The sequence below is a fragment of the Gadus chalcogrammus genome, chromosome 10 (assembly GCF_026213295.1).
Source record: "Gadus chalcogrammus isolate NIFS_2021 chromosome 10, NIFS_Gcha_1.0, whole genome shotgun sequence".
Lineage (NCBI taxonomy): Eukaryota > Metazoa > Chordata > Actinopteri > Gadiformes > Gadidae > Gadus > Gadus chalcogrammus.
In genome coordinates, this window is record NC_079421.1 from 13,116,137 (window position 1) to 13,134,593 (window position 18,457).

Here is an 18,457-nt window from a genome sequence, read left to right on the forward strand (position 1 = left end):
ACCCCCCCCCCCCCCTCCACCACCCCTCCGAGGTTTCAACTTCATCCTCTCCACCACCGCACCCAGTTCACCCCCCCCCCCCCCCCCACCTCTTCGTCCTTCCATCTTTTTTTCTTCTCAGAGCCGAGTAAAGAGTCACTGTCTCCCCCATCAGGGCTCCGGGGGGGCCGTCCTCTGTCCAGCTGTGCCGCTGCAGGCGTTGGTGGGGGGGTGTTGGGTGAAGGGGTGAGGGCGGTGGAACATAAGCTTGTGTTTGTGTGAGGACTACACGTCTATAGATCATATCATCTGGGATGTATAGTCATCTGTGATGCGATGTCCATGGAGAGGGGGGGGGGGGATGTGTGTGTGGCAGAATCCAAATTAGAAGGCCTCTGCCGTTATGTGGGGGGGGGGGGGGGTCTTAACGGTTAATACTGTCATTAAAAAGAGTACTTGGCTGGAGATAAATATGGACCACGATGACAACGTGTTTGTGAGGGGTGGGGAGTGGGGGGGTTGGCTCTCCGGGTTGTGTGTGTGTGTGTAAAGGTGTGTGTGAAGTAGTGTGTGTGTGTTTGTGTGTGTGTGTGTGTCTTGTGCGTGCAAACTGGAAACAGGCAAAGGGAAAGATTCCACCCCCTCCCGCCCCCCAACCCAAGTCAGTGGGGGTGGCTGAGGCGGTCGGGGGGGGGGGGTGGCCGGGTGGCGGACAGAGTGATGACCAGAAGGAGGAAGGAGAAGTGGAGGTGAGCTCCTTTCCGCGACGGACGCACCCAGTCAGCCAATCAGCCCAGGGCTCCTCATAGAAAGGGTGCGATGGCTGGTGGCACCTGGAGAGGGAGGGAGGGAGGGTGGGGGGGAGGGGGGGTTAGTCACCATCCGGATGCCAGAGCAACAACCCTCCCCCCTTATTCACCTGCAACAATATATAGGACAATGACCCGTTCTGTGGATTATTGTATCCAAGCATTCTTGCTTGAAGATCAAATGACCTTCTGGTGCACGAGAGACCTGCGTCACCAACACAATTAAACCCAGATTGCTGCTTTGTTCTGTGGACCTGAGAGTACACAAGTTGTAACAACGTCGCTGCAGAGGTTCCCACCAACCAATCACCGTCAGGCAGGAAACCGGTGGCGTGTCTTGAGCCACAATCATATCAATAAAACAAGGCCCCTTTCAGTCGGTTCCGATACATATTGACAACTTTTTCCCATTTTTGTGAATGGGGCAGACTACGTATCACGATGCGGTTTCCTTTTCTACTCATGTCATGTCTGTTTTATTTGGGGCGCGGACACTATAAGGCCCCGTTGTGTGCATCTGAACGTAAGGCCGTTGTAGCCATGCGGGCTGCGTCTCTGTGGGTGCGTGGATGGTGTTCAGGACTGAGCAGTAGCTCCACAGCGCCACCCACCTGCTATCTAGAGATGTACGTGTAGGTACGCGAGGGAGATCGTCCCTCCGACTGTCCGTTGGTCGAGACGTTCAGGAAGTCCCAGATCAGGATGGTGTCGTCGTGGGAACTGCTGATGATCTGGAACTCGTCAAACTGCAGGCGGAACACACGGCCCGAGTGCTCCTGGTTCCACACACAGCAGAGGGAGGGAGGGGGGCTCAGTACACGGCAACACGGCGGGCTACGACGCGGGGCCACATGCAGACACTCACCACTAGCGTGCGCAGACAGAGGGTGCTGGCCGGGGCGCGGGGGTCCAGGGCGGCCTGAAGGTCCCACACTTTGATCTTACTAAGGGAAGAACAGACACAACAGGGTCAGACAATGAATCCACAACAAGGCCTTCATCCTTAAGGCCCCCACCCGCTACGACACCAGGCCCCCACCCGCTACGACACCAGGCCTCCCACTACGACACCAGGCCTCCCGCTACGACACCAGGCCCCCACCACGACACCAGGCCCCCACCACGACACCAGGCCCCCACCCGCTACGACACCAGGCCCCCACCCGCTACGACACCAGGCCTCCCACTACGACACCAGGCCTCCCACTACGACACCAGGCCTCCCACTACGACACCAGGCCTCCCACTACGACACTAGGCCTCCCACTAGTAATGCGCAAAATAAAATATATACGATATGAACGATAAAAAAATTGGCCTATGATAGTGATTTTAATTCTATCGCTCTATCACGATAATGCATGTTCATGACGCAAAATAAAAAAAGAAAATTTGGTTTGGCACGGTTCCATTTCACATTGTGTTAAATGCATCTGCATTTTTATGTATATTTTCCAGCATACTTTTTATTTGCTTTTGTCGGACCGTCGGGTGAAATTGAGTCGTGGCTCACATGGAGCAAAGAGGAGACAGAATGTCTTTTGGATATCGGACTCAACTATCCAATAGACGTTCCGTCTCCTCTTTGCTCCATGTTGAGCCACGACTCATTTTCACCCGACGGTCCGACAACGTTCTGCTAATATTGGAGTTACCGCTAATCAAACAATAATTCTTATAATGCGCGCGGCTGAGTGGGTGCCTGTTACGTCCAAAGAGGCGTATGATTTTTAGAACTTGATCGGACCGAGGTGCGTTCGCTTTCACATCTCAAGCGAACCGCACCAGGGTCCGTGACCACCTCTCCGGCTGGGTCTCGGACCGGCAGTTTGGTCCGTTCCCGAGTTTCATGGTTCGTATTCGCAACAGCCCAGAATGTCCGCACCAAGGGACCGATGTCATTTAGTGCGCACTAAACACGGGAATCAATTCAAAAAGACTAAATCTGTATCAACTAGACAAGCAACGGCTTGGTTGTTCCGCTTTCACACTATGGAACACAACCTCCGTGTGATCGATAAAAAATATCACGTGAACGACAAAATTCTTAACAATCAATGATTGATCATCAATTAATCATACTCATCCCTAATTGTCATTACAGTGTCTGTTCCTTATCTAAAAAGAGACCAGTTTTTCCTGTTCTCTGCATCTTGGGTGGCATTTAAGAACCAAGGACTTAACCAAGGACTTTACACCAAGTGTAGTGCCTTTTAGAATGGTTTGCACTAAAGGAAAGAAACCCAATACTTGACGCTTTTTCTTTGTTAAAGTCTCTGCAGCTATTGTGCTTGAATTTTATTTATCTGCAACATTATGTTGAATGATTACAGTGTTGCACAATAAATGTTCTCAAAACGACATACTATATTTCTTTTTTTTTTGAATACATTTAGCAGTTTGGCTTTCCTTAGGGTCTATGTAACCTTTTCTGAAATGGTTATTTTGTGATTTTTATATCGTGATATACATCGTTATCGCAAGAGGCTGCAATGTATATCGCAATATGGATTTTAGGCCATTTCGCCCATCCCTACCTCCAACTATTACACTGTGCCTCCCACTGCGACGCCAGGCCTCCCACTGCGACGCCAGGCCTCCCACTGCGACGCCAGGCCTCCCACTGCGACGCAAGGCCTCCCACTGCGACGCAAGGCCTCCCACTGCGACGCAAGGCCTCCCACTGCTACACCAGGCCTCCCACTGCTACACCAGGCCTCCCACTGCTACACCAGGCCTCCCACTGCTACACCAGGCCTCCCACTACTACACCAGGCCTCCCACTACTACACCAGGCCTCCCACTACTACACTAGGCCTCCCACTGCTACACCAGGCCTCCCACTACTACACCAGGCCTCCCACTACTACACCAGGCCTCCCACTACTACACCAGGCCTCCCACTGCTACACCAGGCCTCCTACTGCTACACCAGGCCTCCCACTACTACACCAGGCCTCCCACTACTACACTAGGCCTCCCACTACTACACTAGGCCTCCCACTACTACACTAGGCCTCCCACTACTACACCAGGCCTCCTACTGCTACACCAGGCCTCCCACTACTACACCAGGCCTCCCACTACTACACCAGGCCTCCCACTACTACACTAGGCCTCCCACTACTACACTAGGCCTCCCACTACTACACTAGGCCTCCCACTGCTACACCAGGCCTCCCACTACTACACCAGGCCTCCCACTACTACACCAGGCCTCCCACTACTACACCAGGCCTCCCACTGCTACACCAGGCCTCCTACTGCTACACCAGGCCTCCCACTACTACACCAGGCCTCCCACTACTACACTAGGCCTCCCACTACTACACTAGGCCTCCCACTACTACACTAGGCCTCCCACTACTACACCAGGCCTCCTACTGCTACACCAGGCCTCCCACTACTACACCAGGCCTCCCACTACTACACCAGGCCTCCCACTACTACACTAGGCCTCCCACTACTACACTAGGCCTCCCACTACTACACTAGGCCTCCCACTGCTACACCAGGCCTCCCACTACTACACCAGGCCTCCCACTACTACACTAGGCCTCCCACTACTACACTAGGCCTCCCACTACTACACTAGGCCTCCCACTACTACACTAGGCCTCCCACTACTACACCAGGCCTCCTACTGCTACACCAGGCCTCCCACTACTACACCAGGCCTCCCACTACTACACCAGGCCTCCCACTACTACACTAGGCCTCCCACTACTACACTAGGCCTCCCACTACTACACTAGGCCTCCCACTGCTACACCAGGCCTCCCACTGCTACACCAGGCCTCCCACTACTACACCAGGCCTCCCACTACTACACTAGGCCTCCCACTACTACACTAGGCCTCCCACTACTACACTATGCATCCAACTAATATACTAGGCCTCCACCTGTTACAACATCAGGCCTCCAAAAGTACAGTACACTATTCAGCCACTAGTGTTGGAAATGGCAATTTTAATCACTTCTTCTAATAATCAAGGTGGCAGATTAAGAGTGTTGTTCAGGAAATACGAGATACAAACTTTGCCCACTTGCCCTTGCCAACCATTATCGTGTTTGGCAAGTAGCTGTCTATGGTTCATTAAGAAGGTACTTTATTTATTTTCAACCTTTGGATTGACTTTGAATTGATACAAGAGTGTTCCTGGAGACCGCCCTTTGGGTTAGCACTGGCTTTAAGGGGGTGACTCTAAGGGGGACCCCACCCACGTACCCGTCGTAGGCTCCGCTGACGATCCTCTTGTTGTCAAAGCGGATGCAGCGCACCAGCTCTTCGTGCCCCTCCAGCACACGCAAACATGCGCCGCACTCGATGTCCCATAACCTGTGACGGACGGACGGACGGGGGACGTTAAGCACACACACGCGTTCATATTCCCGTTTCCTAAATCCTCTTACTCCCGTCCCCAGCGGTCGCTGCTCCGGACCTACCTGATGGTGTTGTCGGACGAGCCGCTGACCACCAGCCGGTCCCGGTACTGCAGACACGCGATCCCTCGCTTGTGGCCGTTGAGGGTGCGCACAAACTCACAGGTGCTGGTGCTCCACACCTACAGAGACCGAGAGGAGCCGCGAGCGTGAGTCACACGCCGACGTCATTAACACACACGCTATGGAATGAGGGCGCGGCCACAGCGAGAGGACGTGTCATGTTGAATCACAGGTGTGATCTCAGGGACAGCCAATCAGATTACGGCTGTGGACTTCCGAATGAAAGTGGTTGAGCCGCTTGTGGTTGGAATAAGAGGAACTACTTAAACAAAGAAACATTAATCCTGACACGGCTACAACCAGATAATGCGTCGATCTTTATTGGGAGGTTTATCTTTCATTTTACGACTCCGAAACCCGATGATGAAGTTTATCAAACGTACCGCCCTACCGGACGAGACCAACCTTGCCGGGAGCCCGGGTGATGTGGAGAACGGACCAACAAACAAACAGACTGAAACATAAATCCATCTGGTAGAGACGGACTGAATGATTCAGGAAATGGTACCCCTGCCATCAGCCAATGTTGGACAGATTTTACTATTTGGCAGATTAAATAATTCAGGGTAACATATTAAAACCCTCTCCTGGCCGGTGGAGATTCCACTCGGGTACAGCATCTAAAATAATCCCCTCCAGAGTTTGGTCTATTGACCCAAACGTCAAAACATTAAGGAGTTTGTTTTGGACCCCGGCCCTCACCCTCGCCCGCCCCCCCCCCCCCCCCCCCCCCCCCCCCCCTCACCTTGATGGTCCGGTCCCCCGAGGCCGACACGATGTACTTGTCGTCGAAGTCAACCACGTTGACGGCGGCGCGGTGGCCAACCAGCACGCGGCGCAGGCTGATGTCGGTGGGCGACGCCATGTCCCACACGGCGATGGAGCGGTCCTTGGAGCACGTGACCATCAGGCCGTTGGCGAAGCGCAGGTGAAGCACCGCCTCGTTGTGGTGGATGAGCGTGTTGAGCACCTCCCCCGACGTCACCTCCCACACCCTGGGGGGAGGAGGGGGAGGAGGAGGAGGAGGAGGAGAAGATGAGGACGGGGAGGGAGAGGAAGAAAACAAAGATTGAGAGAGAGTGGGTGGAAAGGACAAATTCATAGCATCAATTACGGCAAAGAAACACTTTAGCCTCTTGCTTGTACATAATCTTATCTCTCCATGAGAAGGACAGTCATTTATGACGGGCCTGTCCAGTACTTCAACAACGTAAACCGTTGATCTGGGAAGTGTCCGTCCATGCTAAGTGCATATCTGATGTGATCATACCATTATGTATTGGTGGGATAGTATTGGTATCCTGCCATAATTATTATTGCTTTCTGCAATAGTGATTAGAATCCAAGCCATTACTGGACAGTGCACTGAACAGCTACAGATATTGTGGAGACATTGTAAACCCCACATGGATTTTGTTTTTATGAAAAGTTATAAAATATTCTCCTAGCCAAATTTTACCTTGAACACAACCGTTATCGTGTTTGGCAAGTAGCTATGTAATGGTCATCGATATGGTTATTTATGCACTTTTAGATTGTACTTTGGATTGCAAATCTTTCTGGAGAACATTCAACATCTACACTTCTACCATCTACACTTGGATCTGACGGAAGGACGGTACAACGTGCCGTTGTGTCCGTGGAACCAGCGCTCAGCGAGAGCTACCGCATTAGCTTTATTCTGGTCAAGCCAAGCAGAAGCTCACCCACTCGAGTCCCAGAATAGCGCATCGACAGATCTGGCTTCTTTCCAATACAAACAACATACACCCTTATGATTAGCATGGAAAGATATGCAGGGTGACAAGAGCTACATCTCACTCACTTTGTATTGCCTGCTCCCACACAGACTATTATTTCCCAGTGAGAATTCGAGCGGTACAATTCCTTAACGACGTTCCCTCTACGACGGTCGGCCCGTGGTACGAGTGACACCACAGCCTGATCACTTCAGTGTGTGTACATCAAACCACGAGTCCTCAAGTTGTTTAGACCAGGCCTCATTCATAATGGGGGGGGGGGGGGGGGGGGGGGGGGGGGGGGGGGGGGGGTTGGTCCATACCTGACGGTGGAGTCCGAGGAGCCCGTTACGATGACCCTCTCGTCGTACTGTAGGCACAAGACGGAACCCGTGTGTCCCGTCAGTATCTTCAGACACTCCAGGGACTGCTTATCCCATATCTGCAAGGTGGAGAGGAGGGGACGTAACAGAAGGTGTTATTATATTAGGGTTAACATGGAGTGAGAGTGTGAGCAGAATAAAAGGTGTTATTATATTAGGGGTCACATATTGGGTGAGATGGTGAAGATACTAAGGGCGTCATTATATTAGGGTTAACATACGGAGTGAGAGGGTGAAGATATTAAAGGTGTCATTTTATTAGGGTTAACATATGAAGTGACAGAGGGAACATGTTAAAGGGTTTATGTATTAGGGATCACATGTTAAAGGGGTTATTATACGAGGGTTCACACTAGGGCTGTCAAAATTGCTCAAAAATGACATTCGAATGTTCGTTTGGAAAAAAATCACGAATTCGAACTATTCGAATATCTGGTTGCCTATTTTACGCAGTTGCCGTCAATATGTCAATGATGCGACAAAACCATGGTTCAAATTAGTGGGATATATATATATCCTATATATAGGGCGGCGGCTTCCTGCTGGGCATTTCCTTACTTTAAAACGAGGGACATCGCGAACAGACGGAGGCTCATTCACAAAGCAGTTAGGCGCTTGTACCGCGGGAGTGTTTTTTCACATTCGAATATTATGAGGGACATCGCGAACAGACAGAGGCTCACTCACAAAGCAGATAGGCGCTTGTGTAACCGAGCGTTGGCACTTAGATATTTATATGACAAGAATGACACAAGCGTGGAAGGGAAAATAGTCTCGTTTAGTACCTATCAGAAGTCACCCAGTCACAGCGTGAGAGCTGGAATACCTATATCCAAGTACGGAAACCCCGAGGGGATAAAATACATTCGCTCTTCACAATACTAGTCTGTTACACTTGTACCGCGGGAGTGTTTTTTCACATTCGAATATTATGAGGGACATCGCGAACAGACAGAGGCTCATTCACAAAGCAGATAGAGGCGCTTGTACCGCGGGAGTGTTTTTTCACATTCGAATAGTAATTTTCACGTTCGAATTCGCGTTTTTGGATGCATTTCGAACGAATATTCGAACTTCGAATATTCGTTGACAGCCCTAGTTCACACGTGGGGGGAAGGAGTGAAGATATTAAAGGGGTTATTATTTTAGGGTCACATGTGGCGAGAGAACATATTAAAAGGCGTTATTCAATTAGAGTTAACATGGAGTGAAGATATTAAAGGTGTCATTATATTAGGGTTAACATGGATGAGAGGAGTGAACATATTAAAAGGTATCAAGATATTAGGGATAACATAAAGTAAACATATTAAAAAGGGGTTATTATATAAGGGTTAACATAAAGTTAACATATTAAAATGGGGTTTTTATATTAGGGTTAACATAAAGTCAACATATTAAAATGGGTTTATTATACTAGGGGGTTAACATATTGTGGGAGAGGAAGAGGAGTAAGTAGGATGGGTCAGTGATCAAAGCAAAGGAAGGAGAGCGGTTTTAAAAGTGGTTCTGAGGTTCATACATCACATTTGGGTCATTCCTCGCACTGCATGTTCTAACCGATGTAATGCTCTCGCTTCATTTAGCCTCCTCGCCCGCTACACTGAGCATTACATCCACGCACAAAAGCACTACGGGCATGTTGGGCAAGGCATCAGAGCCTGGCCAACCTCGCCCTCACCCCCCACATTCTCCCCGGAACACATCTCCCCTATCGTCTGATCTCCTACTTTACCAGACCCAACTACCTAGACCTACCTCCCACACAATGGCATCCCTTGTTTCACTTGTTCTGCTTCTGTTTGCCTGGAGTAGGGGGGTTATACCACCAAACAAGTCTGTACAGGTAGCGTGACCAAGTACTCATCATCGGGCTATTAGTCAGTCCTGCTCGGTTCAATATGAACCGAGTAGTTACAGCTGTAATAGAGTAGCTTTGTCGTACTTCTACCTTGAGCTTTTATTATTAAAAATCAATGCAAAGAGACTTTCCGAGACCGGCGCCAGACAGGGAGGTCTGGGTGGTATGAAGTCCAACTGAACGCTGGTAATCCTGCTCTGTAGTCCTAACCCCCTACCAAGACGGACCCCAGCGCCGCCCACGGCAGTAGCTCTCAGACGATAAGCCCACGCTGGGCCTGGGACTTAACAGAGAAATAGACGCAACACAGCCCACAGACTGAGACAAAGAGAGAAGAGAGAGAGGGGGGAGGGCTGTGCACAGCAATGGGAATAAACGCAAGCCAAACGTGCGTTCAGTCCCGGGTCGATAAACGTCAAAGTGATCACTTTCTCCCCCCCCCCCCCCCCCTCCTTGTCCTCTGCAGCCACAGATCAGAGGTCACGCTGCGCCGAAGGGTGTACCTTGATGGAATTGTCCCTAAGGCCGCTGATGATCTTGTCGTCATCGTACTGCAGGCAGTAGACCCCTTTACTGTTCTCGGAGCGACACTGGATCCTCTGCAGGTTGTGTCTGCCGCACCGCCAGTTCGCCTCGATGGTCTGGGGAGCGAGGGAGAGAGACAGGGAGGGAGGGAGGGAGGGAGGGAGGGAGGGAGGGGAGAATATTAGTCAGCACTTAAGGGAAGTCAGTGAGTGTACCGTGTCTGAGCGATGAATTGTGGTGCTGTTGCAGCCTGCGGCAAGGCTCTGTGATTGACAGGATATGGTGGTGTCGACGGTTGGAAGCAAGGCCCAGGGCCACGTGTGAGGTAGGGGGGGGTTTGCAGGAGTACTGGAATAGCATTACTCATTGCGGGGGCTAATAACTTGGTTTTATTTATTAATAGCCTGTAATCAAGCTGCATGAGTAAGCGGTAAGGACACATTGAAGGACCAGGAATGCAGGCCTGGCTACTGGGACAGCAGCCTGTTGGGTCAGCCTTCGACTGGATGTTGGAGCAGCTGTGCTCGTGAAATCTATGGTCCAATCCTTAGTGTATTCTTTTTTTAATACAAAACGGTTTAAAAGAGAAAAGAAGACGCTAGTCTTAGGCAATGCTTAAAAAACAGATTCTAGGAAGATGATTCCCATGCAAGAAGATCTAGCACTATGACCTAAATATCTCTATTTACCATTCAGGAACTGGTAAAACACACAACCTGGTTGGTTCTTACTTTTTCACTGTAACTATCGCTTCTGTTTAAAATGCTTTGAAGTCAAACTGAAGTGGCTTAAGCACCATCCACCCAGAGCTGCTCAGTTAACCCCAGGATTCTACCCCCTATAAAGAGGGCTGGCGTGGAGGAATCGACAGGGCTGTAGGTTCAAGGTGGGTGGAGGACATCAAGCCAGGACACCATGTGCGTGGCTTACCTCTATGTCTTGGATGATCTTGGGGTATAGGGAGTGGTAGTACGAGTTGGGGGGGACTTCTGTAGTGCGATTTTTGAAGAGGTACTTCTCCCTGCAGGGTGAGGGCAAACGCAACATTGCTTGAGACAAGCAGAGGGAGCGAAACGAAACACAAAGACCCTTTATCTTAACAACGGAGGAGAGGTGGCTTATTATGAAACGCTGGTACAGTTCAGAAAAGACTGAAAACTAAATATTTCTGTCTCCATCCCCTTTGCTCTGCCTTTGTTCATTTTTTGGTCTGGCTCCTCACAGGCCCAACACTGTAATTACTGTTAATCTAGTTCAACCCTTTGGCAATATTATCATTCTGCTAAATATATATTTTGTTTTATAGAATCTACTCTAATTTACAATTTGAAGAAACTGAACATATTTGGTAGAACTGTCTTTAATGTTGATAAAATACAATACTTGTATACTGTAAGGTGTACTGTAGATATTGCTATATTATATTCCATATTGCAGTAGTTATTTAAGGCCCCATTTCCAGTGATCCTAGATAGGAATGTTTCAGGAGGAAGTTTAATAATTCCTTGAATTAGATCATAAAAAGTCCCATCTGAATCCTTTTGTGGGTTGAGCAACAACTTCAAGCACACAAATGAAACAACCTTTGCCTGCTCAGAAACAGTAGGCGCTACATTCTGTGTATTGAGCAACCCCAAGTCTAGTGGCAACATAGTATGTTGCAAAGCCTCCCGCTGTAAAACAAACATCCTCCGTTCTCTGTCACAATGAGCATCTCCCCTGTCCCTCTTCCTCCCTCCCTCCCTAAGGCAGACCCCATCCTCACCACTGGTGTCTCTCGGACAGCCCCTTCCACAGGGGGTCGGTGCGGACCATGCGTTCGATCAGCTTCTTCCAGAGCATGCCCTCCGAGATGACCCGCTGCCACTCCTTACACACCAGCTCCGCAGAGCACAGCGAGCGGGCGTCCAGGAAGGACAGGATGTTCTCCGCTATGTGGTCCAGGCCCTGGGCTGCAGAGGGGGAGAAGAGAGGGCGATGTTCTCAGTCTGAAGGCGATGGGATAGTTTGAGGCGTGTTTGTGTGGTAAAGCTTTCACTCATCAACTCATTAAAACGTGTCGATGCAACAAGCATTAACTAACAATAAGCCAACAGTTAATTAACTTGACTAATGGCCTAGTAATTATTTACTAATGATGTCTCGTTCACAAAGTGTTGATGTTTACCAATGGTGTTAATGTTTACCAATGTTGTTCATGTATACCAATGGTGAACCCATGTTACTAACTTAAAATTATATACATTAATAGGGTTAGAGTGTACCCAAACCTTACCTCTAACCCTTACCCCTTTGCTGATGAAATTACTTTCACTGCAATAATTGATTTTATTTAACGATTCATTAATTTAGTTAGCGTATATGCAGTCGGCAATCACTGTAGAGCTAGCTTTTTGAAGAGAATAGTAACAAAGTGAACTAAAATATTACCACGTCACCACATTTGGCCCAGGCGCATTCATCAAAACTTCCAGTCTAACAATATTTGCATGAAAATGGTAGGCAAGATTTCAAGAGTAATATTTCTAATAATATAAGTTTCTAAATGTAATATACAAGATGAAAAGGTGTCAAATGTGCTTCTTGTTAACAGTTTTACATACCCTTCAGACAAACAGTCAACCCAGACAGGCTCAGGTTGACTACCCCTAGATGCTGTACGATAGTAACCTAGTAGTTGTGTCATTCGGGCTTGCACAACATAACAAAATTAAAACGTTGCACGCCGACTCACAGCTTCAATCTACAATAACATTCATCATTCTCCAATGAGTCAAGCGGAGTGGAGTGATGGTTTCCACGGCAACAGCCCCCCGGAGTGACATATGGGTCCCGAAATGTGGTTCCATGACTGGATGACTCCACAAACATTACACACACACACACGTGGCCTCAGAACGTGTGCTCAGACCCCGCTCACACCTGTATTTTTAGCCGCCTGGTTGTGGTTGCATCACCCCTGGGTAGAGCTGCGATGCCAACTGTGACGACCCCTCCATGATGCACCTCCATACAGTGCGGGTCGGTTTCCTCATCCGCATAACTAGACTACTACACACCTACTGTGTCTGTGTCCGTGTCTGTGTCCTTCCGTGTGAGTGTGTGTATGCGCGTGTACCTGGCAGCGCTGTGATGAAGTCCCTCTGCAGCATGGGTTTGAGGTAGGAGTTGATGTGGCCGTGCTGGTAGTGACACATGCGGGAGATCAGGTGCTCCACGAACTCCACCTGGTCTGCCTCCGACCACTGGTCAAACAGGACGATGCAGTGCTCCTTGTCCTTGTCATAGTTGCCCTCAGACGGCCGCTTGCGGGAGCCCGTCACCGGCCCGTTACTGATCTGGGGGAGCAGAGAGGAGGAACAAGGGGTAAAGCTAGCGCCGGGCGTAATGTTGTGGAAGCGCTTAATAACAATACATTGATTCAAGGGTAAGCATCATCACTTTGTTTTATGGACTACATTAATGAGCAAGCGAAAATAAATGGGATATAACCTCAAAATGTTCACATTTTGAACAATTCCTATAAAAAGCCAGAGATGAAACAAAAACGAAATAATGCTTTAAAATGAATTAAATTTAAATGAATGGTAAAAGTGTAATGTAAATACAATGACATTTAATATAAATTTTAATTTTCTCTTTACATTCAAAGAGATTAATTTCCGTTTCAAATCTCTTAAACAACACATGGTCAAGGACATGTGGGGCATTCCAGTGATACGTTCACCACATGAATACATCCCTGGTGGCTGAGCAGTAGATAGGGGTACTCAAGGTAGGCTATCTGAATAAAATAAACATTTAATAGCGCAGCCGCTGGCTCATTACACACGGTCGCATACTGCCCCAAAGCCAGGTATCCCACCATGACAGTGGAGGCGGGGACAATGCTACGAAGCGCTGATGAGTGCCCGTGAACCCACGACCTCTACACTCGCTCACCTTGAGAACGGTGTTCTTCTTTGGCGACAGGTCGTCTACGAGGGTCTGTGAGTCCATGCCCGTGTTCTGCAGAAAGGGGGACAGAGCAGAGGGGACCACTGGGGCGTTAGTATAGGGACAGCTGGTGGGCTGCGGGTCCCGGGTCAAAGCCACCGGAGCAGCCAGGTAGGCAGCGACGTGTGCGTGGGCAGCACCACAGACAAACACTTGCAAAATAATGAAGCCAACACGACCTATAGGGCCTTTTTTTGCAGAATCGTTCTGGCGACTGCATGTGCGTGTACGCAGAAGGCCACGCGCACATGAAGTAGACCAGGCGGACTGGGGCACTGCGAACGCAAAGAGACTTTGTGTGAGCTCGTGTCTGTGATGCAGGTGGAGTAGAGTCTGGACAGGAAATTAAAGATCACAGCACCTTGGGCACATCGGTGCAAGGGCAGCAGAAGAGGCTTCCCTGTAATGAAACCACATCTGATGTGTGGAGTGCATGCAGAGTCGATGGGAGGAGGCAGCGACACTCCGTACTTCACCTGGTTCCACTGCTTTATGGGCATGATTGAATAAGACGGGACTGAATTGTCAATTGGTAAAGCTAAATAGAAACAGCTTGATTGGTCTGCGTCCAATAAAATAGTAGTCATGCATATAAAAAAAGGACTTGAACGTCAACGCCACGGTTAACATTTATTATTACTCAATGATATTTTCAATATTTGCACCAAATACTGCAGCAATTCCAAAACCTAATCTTGGCAAAGATGTGTGCCTCATAAACGCAAGCAAAATGTGCTCCTCACCATCATGGAGAACTATTTGAATACGTCAATTAATTACTTTAATATGTCATGTGTATAATACATATTTAGGGCAACAGTGGCATTTCTTCAAATGCTGTTGGTTGTAATTAGGGTCTAAGGATACCCTGGAGGGCTGACGAGGAAGGTCAGCTCCTCATTAGCCACCATCTGAATGCCTCATTGTGCTCCAAAGAATAACCCACTATTACGAGGATCTCTTTAAGCCTCAGATACATTACCCCCCACAATGCAACAGCAACCGCTCAAGGTAATTAGAACGGAAACACATGACAACGACTCAAGAAACGCCTGAAGTTGGGCTTCTAATTTGGTCTATATCCGGATACACATCGCAGGTACTCGTTTGAGATGGTCACAAATTTGACTCAAGTATTTCTGCGTTCTTGGGGTCCTTGGGACATGTTGGGCTGAATTGGGGGATCAAATATGGAATTTGAGCTTTCAAATGCCAGTGAGACCACTTGCAAGCACTTGGTTACAAGAAGTACATCTCCTTTCAATTTGAATTAACCCACCTAAATATCAAATTTGCTGCCATTTATTTAATGTCGTCATTTTTAATACGCAACTTTATTTGTGGTTCAACTGTGCCGACAGCCATATCAGGCCATTATCTTGCTACTTTTGTGGTCCGAAACTTTCATTCCATATTGCCTATCCGACACTGCATGCATACAGGACCCCCAGCTGGGATGACACAGCCAAGGTCCCAAAAGAAAAGTTTCAGCAGGCAAAATGGTAAGAACAGAAGCTTGACCGTCCCCATTCAACAGACAACCTTCTGGTGCTTCCCAAGCAATAAGAGATAACATGGGCCGTGAACAACGTCGCTGAGGGCCGATAAAGATCCACAGCCGTGGTTGTCATCCTCCCTCACACACAGTGCAGACTGGAGAAGCTTACTGGTTTTTGGTTCACATGCCGAGTGGGGCAAGACCGAAAGACATACAAAAAGGACAGACAGACAGGCAAGCAGACAGACAAGCAAGCATGGGGCCTCTCAAGAGTAAACCACCCACTTAAGCCCACACACCTGCAGGTAGAAGGAAACAAAACGGCTCGTCAACAGGTGGCCAATCTGTGGTACCCCCAATATCCTCTTGCCATTACCCTTAATGACCGAGGCTTTATTCCAAATGTATTTGAACTAATCTGCCAATGGAAAAATTCCTTCTGCCCATCCACTCCCGTGTCAAGTGTGGGCGACCAAGGAAGGCTTTGGAGGGGGGCCATGAAGGGGATAAAGGGAGGGAGGGCGGGGCAGCAGAATTTTAAGAGGAAAGAGGCAGAACCTGGTTGTGAGCCCGGGTGGAGGGGATGCACTGCAGGCACCTGAGTGCACACAAACTCTCAGCCACCGAGGAGCAGCACCGCCATTGAGAGCCAAGTACAGAGCACTGTGTGAGAGAGAGGGAGGGAGGGAGGGAGAGGAGGACGAGAAGTAGGAGGTACAGAGTATGAGAGGAGGAGGAGAAGAAAGAAAAGAACAGAGGCAACAGACCAGGGGGTGTGGAAAAAGAATGATGGAGGGAGGGAGTTGGTGGGAATTGGGGCAACAAGACCCATCGAATATCAAAATAAAGACGTTTCAAACCAGGGGAAGGTTTGGTGGGGTTGTGGGGTTTGATTGGGTTGTGGGGTTTGATTAGACACATGAAACACAAAAAAGTGGTGTGTGTAACCATTAAGGGTTAGGGGAGAGGGGGAGGTGGTGGGAAAGGGGGAAATCAGTATTAAAGCTTCACAGATTGGCACAGTGAGTGTAGTGACACACAATGTCACACACAAAGTGAACTGGTGCACAGAATGTGTACACAGATGCATTATTAAGATATGATGCGATGAGGGATATGTGGAATAAGAGGAAAGGGTAATATATATGATTTTTGAAATTTTCCATTTCGACAGATACCCCATCCATCTATCCCACATATCACCAATCAAATGAGTAGTTAGTGACTAACACTGGGGATGAGGGAAAGAATCCATGCACATAAACTAATACACTGACAGACAGACACTTAAATGTCAATCATATAGTGAAATAATTGTTATGAATGTAGTTTTTACCATGTTTTGTTGACCACACATAACACTATGCCTTTTGGTTTTTAGGTTATATTGCAACCATTAAAATGAAGCACCTGCCGTTATAAGAAGGACTAGAGGATGAAGTAATATCCAATTCAATTTAGTATAAGAAACATCAGAAACCACATACCTTTAAAGTAATTGGCTTAAGGGAACACATTTTAAAAATAATAATAATAATGAACTATAGAAGCTCCAGCACACCTTGCAATTAATATATTTCCTATGTAAATTCACACTTCTGTAAGTCCTTCTAGTACTTGGCATTTACTAAAATTCCATTTAAAAAATATATAAATATGAAAGGTTATCCTAAATAGTTAAGGGCCCAATGTCTTGCATATTGCAAAAATGTGGATACACCGAGGCCTGGATCGATTGGGACCAGATTCTGTGCAAGTTGTGCACCAAGTATTCTCTACCAAGTCTTCTCTAATAAAATAGTTGGCCGTCCGGTTAGTCATCAAATAACAAATAATATGTTAATATTATACTTGGACCCATTCGTATTCAATGACCGATTATAATGCGGATGCTTTGGATAGCTCGTAGATAAACGGGTTATTATTGTTGACGCTAACGGATTAGCTACTGGCTAACACGGATCAACAACCGGCAGCATTTCAAAAGATTCATTTCATAGTAGGATCTGTTTACACGACATACGGGTCTAGTTTTGGACATCATGACTGTCAGTCGAGGGGCTATGAAGCTACCTGCTAATCACGACAATGCTATGCTACATACCCAGCAGCCACACACTTCCTTCTACGCACTTTCTAAAATATAAACACAAAAGCGTCCACCCCCCTACAGCGGACAACAACACATTTAAATACCAACGACCATTCAACGAGACTATTTAAAAATGTTACACCAAGTCCAGTCAACGGGCTGCGGGGTACGGAATAATAACAGTGCCTGCTTAAAATGTGAGCGGATGATCGCCACCTAGCCTGTGTGTGCTAGCTGGCAGGCTAGCAGGCAGGGCCCCGCTCCCAGTGGCGCAGCGTCACCGCAGTGGACGCTTCCCCGAGAAGCCTCCGCTCTCCGCCGCCGACGACGACGGACGACGGCTCTTCAGTCACTCGCCGCTGCGCTGGTTGAACATTATTTTTCACACTATCGGAAAAGGTAGAAATCCCACACGAGGCGTTTTGGAATCACCGAAGCTGTCGGACTTCCAACAGGACGTTTAACGCGTTAAACAAAACGCCTCGGTAATCCAGAGGCCCTTCCTCTAAATGTCTGGTTCCCCCCTCCTTTCTCCTCCACTACAGCCTACGAGCAGCTTTAGCTCATTCTCGGCGTCGAGTAGAAACACCGTCCCACTTTTAATTTATACCATTAATAAAAACATAGGATTTTTCGGAGAAACATACACACAAACCTCACCATTAATTCCAACGTTTTGTCCTCCATCTCCGGCTCCATGTTGACGATTCCCCCCCGAAACTCGCTCTGAAAATGGAAACCCAACCCTGCGTCGGCCGCCCGCAAAGGCAGAGACGTCATTTAGTTCGCCCAGCAGCCACACAGCCTGGCAGTGTCAGAGGGGTGGGTGGGGGGAGGGCACCGCCCACAGAACGAACAACGCGCTGATTGGTGGGATTGTGGTCAAAGAGGGCTTCGCTTTGTGAATATGTCTGCTGTTCATTGGCTTAGCGCAGTTTCAAGGCTTCCCCGGTGACTCCCCCAAACAACGGGGCAAATGGGTGAAGATGCTGTTGCTATCCTGAAGAGGAATACGCCAAGGCAGGATCAATCATCCGCATAGGTTTGCTGTGATGCTATAGGATGTGA

The 18,457-nt window shown here is 48.5% G+C and overlaps 1 protein-coding gene across 2 annotated transcripts; it reads right to left on the reverse strand.

Annotated features, from left to right (window-relative positions):
* Nucleotides 1-484: 484 nt before the first annotated feature.
* Nucleotides 485-18,195, reverse strand: LOC130390153 (F-box and WD repeat domain-containing 11-B). 2 transcript variants are annotated; one of them, XM_056599920.1, is made up of 13 exons: nucleotides 18,050-18,195; nucleotides 13,746-13,811; nucleotides 12,922-13,150; nucleotides 11,569-11,755; nucleotides 10,734-10,824; nucleotides 9,782-9,919; nucleotides 7,358-7,476; nucleotides 6,041-6,290; nucleotides 5,236-5,354; nucleotides 5,018-5,128; nucleotides 1,654-1,732; nucleotides 1,400-1,564; nucleotides 485-812 (listed from the first exon to the last, which is right to left on the reverse strand). In XM_056599920.1, exons 1-12 carry the CDS (start codon nucleotides 18,167-18,169, stop codon nucleotides 1,403-1,405), a joined length of 1,671 nt encoding a protein of 556 aa, XP_056455895.1. In that variant the 5' UTR covers nucleotides 18,170-18,195; the 3' UTR covers nucleotides 485-812; nucleotides 1,400-1,402. The 2 variants fall into 2 exon arrangements, with proteins under 2 accessions (XP_056455895.1, XP_056455896.1); XM_056599921.1 differs by having other exon boundaries at nucleotides 487-812; nucleotides 12,922-13,141; nucleotides 18,050-18,194.
* Between the last annotated feature and the right edge of the window lie 262 nt (nucleotides 18,196-18,457).